Consider the following 8,141-nt stretch of genomic DNA (forward strand, 5'->3'; position numbering starts at 1 on the left):
CATAACCTCTGCTGCCCACCAGCAGGACTAATATACAAAAAACAAGACAGGGTAGGACTTACATTCATTCTGAATATTTGCTGTTAGTTCCGAAGTGTAAGCATTATAAAAAAAGAAACAAAAAAGGTTAATTGAAAAAGAATCCAACGGATTACATACGCAACACGGCTATCAAAGGGACTACAAATATATCAATATCCAAACATGACCACTTTAGAGTAAACAACGCAAATGCCTTCTAGCCCACTTACCTTCATTTAAACATGGGGAAATCCCTCCATCAAATACATGATTCTTTCATATTCACAATGAGGATTACATGTTCACAATGAGGATTGTGTGTCCCAGGCCACTTGCCCCCAACCTGCCTTTTAAAAACTGCACATGTGAATTTAGTGAGGTTGAATGGTGACAGATCGGCAGCTCTGGAGACTGATGGGCTAAGCTTGTTCATAAGATCAGCACAGAATGGGCACAGCCAGAGCAAACGTCTTATCCCACTGCCACCAATATGCCCTCTCCCAGAGTTGGATGGATCGCCTTTAAGGATAAGAAAGCAGTTCAGTCTCTCTGGGCAAATTCCATCGGTGGCCTCGACTGCTGTGACTGCCAACAAGGAGGCCGCAGGTGCCGACTGTGGTGGTGGTGGTGGGTTAGAGAGATGCTTTTCCGCTAGGCACTAGACTGCAAACCAATGACCGCACATCAGGATACTTATCGGATAGTGGTAACTTGTGATCCCTAACCAGGTCTGGGCTTGAACTGGTGGCAAATTCAAAAGCCAGTTACTGAGCCCCTTAGGCCAGCCCTCCAGGCAATCAGGGAGCAGGTGTAGGGTTTAATAAGTCTTGATTTGGCTAACTAAGTAAAAGCCCAAAGCAACCCAGGCACCTGTAAGACGTAGTGTCTGACCAAGAGATCATAAGGCATCTTAACTGCCAAGGGAGACATCATGCCTAATGTACCTGCCTCCCCACAGCCCTGCGTCAGGGTCTGCCTCCAGGTACCAGTGTTTATTTCCAGAGCTGAACCATGAGAGGTCTGTTAAGCTCTTCATTTAGCTGTTTAAACAGATACTTTAAGCTGTTAGCAGCTGGCTCTCTGCCAAGACCTGATGGACCACCGGGGCAGGGTGAAGGGGGACAAGGAGGCTGTTCCGTCGCCTGGTTGTAAGAGCTGAACCACCAGAAGCTTTCCCAATGTAAAGAGAAAGCTGAAACACAGCAAATGGGGAACAAACCGCTGACTGGCCAGCCAAGCATATGGAAGATACTGATTCCAAGCAGGAGGAAATGAGTGCTAGCAGAATGGTCCATGGTAGGGTGACCACATGTCTTGATTTTATAGGGGCAGTCCTGATATTTTGGGGCTTTTTCTTATATAGGCACCTAATTACACCCCCCGCCCCAATTTTTGACACTTGCTATCTGGTCACCCTAGTCCATGGACAACTTCCTTCCTCTCCATGGTGCATCACTGTTGCACTGAGATGTGACACTTGCACTGTCCACACATCATAGCGGGAAGCTCCAGCTCCATATTCAGCAATGCCCGCACGAGACTTTGGGCTCAGTGAGCAAGATTCGATAGAAGAAGGGAGCAGAAGAGTCTAGCAAAGCTTTTGTTTAGGAAAAAAAGTGGAAGAAAAATAATCCTGTGCAAAATAACCAAGTTACTCAATAGCAGGGAGACTTTTCCTTGTGATAGACATGTTTGTAGAGCACCTAACACAATGAGGCACTGATCCTGGACGGGCCTCTGGACACTACTGCAACACAAGGTGAGAACCACAGGGTTCATTTTAGAGGGACCTAGTTAGGCTTTTAAGGAGAGTCACTGATTTATTTGGATTTTTAATGGTCTTGGTTTAGTTGCTTATCGTAACTTGTTATATTTCTTTACACATTTTATTGAAAGTAATAAGCAGGTAAAAATAAAACATTATTAAGGCTAAAAAATTATACCTTTTGTTAAGTTAACAAAGGGTTAAACAATACAATTCTATTAACATTATAAGGTTAGAATTCATTTAAACTAAAGACAAGTATTATTCCAATATATGCTATGTCTTTTCCAACAAATAAAAATTAACAACATTGCCTATAATACAAAAACAAAATTGGTTTAAGAAATAATTTGGAGGGGTGAGAAGACGACGTGCAAAACATATATTTTAAATTATAGAGCCATAGTTTGGTAGCGTTAAGACCCTTCAGTGCCACAGTGGTTCATTGATTGATTGCATGAGCTATGCATTATTAAACAGTTCACCCCAGGATCTCTAAATGCAGTAATGTAACTATTCTAACGCAGCTAGACATACGTTAATAAAACTTTCCTCTTTATGGTGCTTTGAATCTTCAAAACCCAATAATTTGTTTACAACACTCGTCACACAGTAAGAGTATTATCCCCGATATTACAGATGGGGAAACTGAGGCAGACAGGGGCAGTGACTTGCCCAAAGTCACAGCGAGTCAGTAATAGAGTTGGGAAAAGAACATCGGTCTCCTGACTCCAGGGGTGAAAGTGAGCCAGTACGGGGTACCGGTAAGAAGCCGGTACCAGCCCGTACGCAGCCCACATTAAAGCACTGCCACATTAAAGCGCTTTAACGTCGCTGCCCCTTTTGCGCCCCCCCTCCCATCGGTGGCCCTGCTGGTACGGTCCCTACCGGCAGGGCCGCTGATGGTGGGGGGAAGGGGCAGCAATGTTAAGGCACTGCCATGGCAAAGAACCTTGCTTAAAGCACTGCTGTGGCAGCACTTTAGCGTCATTGTCCCTTTTGTCCCCCACCGGCTGCCAACGGGGGGGTGGACAAAAGGAGCAGCTGCCCCGGGGCTGGCGATTTAAAAGGGCCCGGGGCTCCGGCCGCGCAGCAGCGGCCAGAGCCCCAAGCCCTTTTAAAATGCTACTGGAGCCCTGGCCGGCGTGAGCCAGGTGGCCAGGAAGGGCTGGCTGGGGGGTGCTGACCCCCCCAACCCTACCCCTTCCGCAGGCTGGAGCCGGAGCCAGAGCCGGCCCTAGCCCCGTACCGGTAAGTTTTCAGAGTTACTTTTACCCCTGCCTGACTCCCAGTCTGCTGAGCTAACCACTAGCAAGCACTGCCTCCCTATTGCTATAAAGGCTGAAGAGTGAAATACTTTACCTCTCCACGATTCCCTTTGCACCTTCTCAAACTTGACTGCAAGGGATGTTCAAACTGAACACCCAACCCACTAGTAGCTGTGTTTGCAAGCTCTCTGAGAGGGCGCTTCCCAGTTAAAGAGGCAGTGTTCCCCATCTATGGAGATTTCCTACAATACACATCCATGCACCTGTAGAAAGAGCTTATCCCCATGACGGAGGGAAGTCCTGTGCAGTTTGTAATACACAGGGAATAAAGCTCATCTGCTCAGACAGCTCGCAATTTGCACACTTATCAGGGCCCAGCACAACCCAGGAGCAGCTGTGGCCATTTATGCACCACCTGCTCGACTTAGTAAAACCTGTATCCTTTCACATTCAAGATAGGAGTGATGAATTCATTAGTTAAGTCTTGGAGCTCAACAATGGGAAGCCACAAAAGGGCTAGCGAGACCTGATCACTGACTGGGTTAAAAGTGAGATTAAAACGCCAACTCCCCAGCAGCTCTAAAAGCTTCATCAGAAGGAGAATGGAGCTCACGCTTGATGCCTTCAAAGAGTTAAATGAAACTATTTGAAATGGGCTCAGCTGTGTGGGACAGATGTTGGCAAGACCTTTAACTCCTGCATTCATTTGGGACACCCCACTTTTGGATTTCATCCCACCGCAAGTCACTGTGGTGAGCGACAACACTTTGAAGTTTGCTACATTGTGCAGAGTTCATTTGAATTTCCTTAAAAGAGGATAAATTAGGCGAAGACAGGCACACCCTGCCCCAGAGCCTGGCTTCCCCTTTGTTTTCTCATCTGGCTACATGCAGTCACACAAGGGTCCTGTCTAAATGGTGGTTACGGTAGTAAAATATGGTTGTTGGTTTCAAACGAAGCCTGGACAGGGTCAGAAAGGGAAATGCTGTCCCTCAAGAGCGGGGGCAGCTTTATGGTTAAGGCACACCAGTGGGGTATCCTTGGCTCTTTTCCTTGCTCTGCCAGAGGCACTATGGGCAAGGCACCATCTACACAAGCAAAACTATCGTATCAGTGGAGTTGGAGAAGGGCCTGGTGTTATAATTTATTGTCCAAGGATATTTATGATAGATAACAGAGTTTGTCCCTGCCAGTATAGCTAGGACAAGAGTATATTAACAATCAGGGCAGTAAGCAGAGTTTGGTCATGTCTACACAAGCAATATCAAACTGGCTTATGACACCATCCGTAGACACAGTTTTGCTAGTGTAAATGGATCCTGTTCCCGATCAGCAAATGGCAACTCACTTTAGTATCGATCTTAGGTATTTATAGAGTGCCAGTCACCTTTGTACATAGGCATTGAACATAGCAAAGTAAAAAATCATAAAAGTAAAACAAGGTATTTAAAACTACCTCTGCTTCCGCACTTCTCACCGAGAGATGTCAATACTTTCCTACCTCCCGGGTGGTGGTGTGAGGAACAAGCGATAGGCGCTTTACGTTCCTCAGATGGGAGATAGTGTAGAAACAGAAAGTAATATTCCACAGCACAAGTTATAAGCATTCCTCTCTACTTTTCTAAGGTCGCATTACACTTGAGTAGGCAAAATGACGCTTTCCTCCATCCAAGGCACAAGGAACAGCAGCAGGAAGCTCTTTTAAAATCAATTAGGTTTTGTCTGGCCGTGCTGCTTCTCCTTCCGTTTCAGGGAGCTTACATTTCTTAAAGGGCTCTAAGTTCTTAACAAAGCAGGGCCTGATAAGTGTCACAATCAAATCGTGTGCACAAAATACATTCTCATTGTTGGGAACAACAAGTGCAGTGAGCATGTTACACCACCACCAACTGCAGCGACACAGAGTTTTTCATCCCAGCTCACTCTGAATTAGGTGGAACAGGGACTTGAGCACTGGGCCCTGGTCCCAGGCTAGGACCCTATTCACCAGGCTCCAGAAGACAACGAGAGAAGAGTGTGCCTGTCCGACTCTCTTTCGCTCTCAAACCTTCCCGACCAAAAACTGTTGTCAAAACTGATACATTTAGATCAAACAGCCTATTTCACCACCGACCAGCTGGCAGCAGCGACCTGTGTGTGACCTGCGATGAAAGCTCAGCTGTGGGTCCATCCTTGGGAGCTCAGACCCACATCTCTCATTCTGAAACTCTCAGAAAGAGCAAGCATCCCTGCCATCCATCACTGACTTTCGTCCATTTAAAGATCCCATTATGAATTGCCTTATTTATGAATTCACTCCAAGCCTTCCTCATACACCTTTTCTCTCTTTCTTCTCCTGTCCAGTCTCTCTCCACATCTACGCTCTGTTTCAGCAACAGACTTAAGCATGTGACTAACTTAAAGCATGTAAACAGTCCCACCGAAGTCATGACTGTTTCCATGCTTCAAGGTACACACGTGCTTAAGCACCTTGCTGAATGGGGGCCATGCATTCACCCACCCACCCAGTTAGCGCGAGAGCCTCATCCATTGCAGCTCCTGGAGCCAACCTACATCTTTCCACCTATTTCCAAACTTTGCGTAAAAGCACCTCTCTTGTCTCTTGCCCATAACCTTTCAGTCCCCTGCCCCTCCTTGGTCATTGAAGTCAGGAAAGCATTTGAGCCCAGTTTGTATGACTAGAGTGTCTAAGACAAACCAATATTATACCTCCCATATCAGGAAGTGTCATGCTCCCTTAGCCTGAAGTTAGGCCTTGATAATACTGTACCCTTCTCTAACACCTTTCATAAAAGGATTTCCATGTGCTTCAGAGCTGCAATGAATTCTGTGAGGGGGTGGGGTGGTTATTAACACCCGCTTTTACAGAGGGGGAAACAGCGGCACAGAGAGGTTAAGTAAGTGACCCAAGTGGCTGAGTCTGGAATAGAATCTGAGCCAACAATGCCTTTGCTATGCTCTAACCACTTAGATGACACGGTCTAGAATATGACAACACAAGGTCAGACATTTTCTAAGCACTGGTGTGTTAAGGTGGCTTAACAAAATCATTCAGCAGCAATTTCTTTACCCTGAATTTCCCCTCCATGTTTATCCTCCTGAATAGAATATAAAACCTGCCCAATAATTCACCCAAAACAGCCTGATGGAGGGAGATAAAAATTGCAGAGTTGTACATGCAACCTTCCCGATATAACCCAGTTTCCTCCTCCCGTTGGGACCAGACCTATCTACATCTTGATGACAGCATCTTCCTGAAAGGACTGCTAATGAGATTCTCTCCTCCATGAAGGAGCACCCCATACACAGTCTCCATAGTAATTGCCCATATCATACATCTTCAGAGTCTCTTAATTATCAGTGGCATGTCAGCTACTGGCTTCCTTAACACAGCAGCAACCTGTAGGATGGAAGTTCCCTCATCTTCAAGTAAAGCCCATTAGGGTGAATTCATGTTTCTGCTGGCAATGAAGGGTAATTACACAGCAGCACAGCACCTAAGAAAGGCAGGAGAGGATTCTGTGCACCTTGGTGGAGTTCAAACACCTATCAGAGCCAAACAAATATGACAGGGTTTTCCTCAGCCCAGTACAACATAAGGGTCTTCAATTAAGTGGAAATAAAGAGGAGGAAACCCTCTTCTCCCCTGGCTCTCCTCTCAGCTCCAGCACGCTTCTTCCCTGACTGCCAAAATGAGCCCCACTTCTCACCCCTCTTATATCACGCTAGGGAGAACAGTGAGTTACTTACCCTGCACATCTCTGCAGACATCTTCACCTTCATCTACTCAGAGGGAGAGGGTTATCCCCTCCTTCTCACCTATGGACAATGTCTATACACCCTGTTCAACTCCTCTCCCAAGACCATCATCCCTGTGGGAATTGTACAAAGCAGCACTTGCAGGTGCGCACAAGGGTCTTACCATGTGTATTTATTGCAGGATTGGAGCCCCAGGTTGCATCAGATCCTCCCCTAAACAAGAGCTCCAATAGCTTCAAAATCAGAACAGTTTAGCTAAGCAACCAACCAAACAGGAGGTACATGTTGGCACTGGAACGGGACTTTAGGTGTTGACGCTGGGGGGGAGGGGTCACTTTGACTCCTGTTCTTCCCTCTTTGCAACTACTCTCCAGGCCTTAGCCCGCAAAAATGATCAGCGTTCTCATGGGACACGTTCCAGGAAAAGGCCAGGAATCCTGCGCTAATATTGATTGTGACATTAATTCCTTACCAGGAAAAGCTTAGCTTAGATGCAGCATTCACTGCAGTTTCCAATCCTTAGCCAATAAAGTTGCCTAAAGCACAAAGAGCTCAAGAGACTTGCCCAAGGTCATACAGTGAGTGAATGGCTCAGCCCAGATTGGAAATCCCAGGGTCTCTCTGGCTCCCGAGTCCTTCGCTCCAACCATTACACCACATGGCTCCCCGAATGGAGATTTTTAGAGAAAGCCGAAAATAAATCTAGAAACTTACGATCCAGGGGAACTTCAATGGCTCTGATGATATGATGAAGGTACAGAGCAAACACTACTCCTGTGTAGGTTAGGAGGTACTGTTGCATTACCATTTTGAATGTTTGGATAGTATTATGCTTCCACTTTCCTTCAATAGGGCAGGCTGGCCTCTTGCCACAGTAGCTGTACTCCTCGGATTCTTAACTGCAAAATAAACACAAGCCACAAATTAATGAGCTGATTATAGAGCGCTCAGTATTCCTCATTTTCTTATTTTTTTGGGCCGAGGAGAGAAGCAATTTTCATCTGTAATTGTTTGTATTGGGGTAGCTCCTAGAGGCTCCAATCAGAGATCTGAGTCCCATCGCGCTAGGCACTGTACATACACATAGTAAGAGAGAGTTTTTGCCCCAAAGAGCTTACAGTCTTAATATTGGAGTGCTCCAGAGATGTTAGCCCTACAGAGTCCTCTTGTATCTTCACTGACTTCCAGTCATTCGATGACATATCATCAGAATACTCGGAAAGATGTATATGAACTAAAGATTTAGAATTTAACCTATTCAAAGCGCTTTACATCAACAGTCACTTCATCATCTTCACAACACACCTCCATGAGATAGGTTAGTCACA

At 45.9% G+C, this 8,141-nt stretch overlaps 1 protein-coding gene across 1 annotated transcript in view; it reads right to left on the bottom strand.

Annotated features, from left to right (window-relative positions):
• LOC113407099 (neurofascin-like) overlaps positions 1 to 7,621 on the bottom strand; it is a 100,668-nt gene extending 93,047 nt beyond the window's left edge. The window contains exon 1 of the mRNA XM_029912298.1: positions 7,528 to 7,621. Within this exon, the coding sequence (XP_029768158.1) occupies positions 7,528 to 7,621 (94 nt within the window). The remainder of the gene's footprint in view (positions 1 to 7,527) is intronic.
• Between the last annotated feature and the right edge of the window lie 520 nt (positions 7,622 to 8,141).

Source organism: Terrapene carolina, unplaced genomic scaffold (assembly GCF_002925995.2).
Source record: "Terrapene carolina triunguis isolate 2854851 unplaced genomic scaffold, T_m_triunguis-2.0 Scaffold198, whole genome shotgun sequence".
Taxonomy (NCBI): Eukaryota; Metazoa; Chordata; order Testudines; family Emydidae; genus Terrapene; species Terrapene triunguis.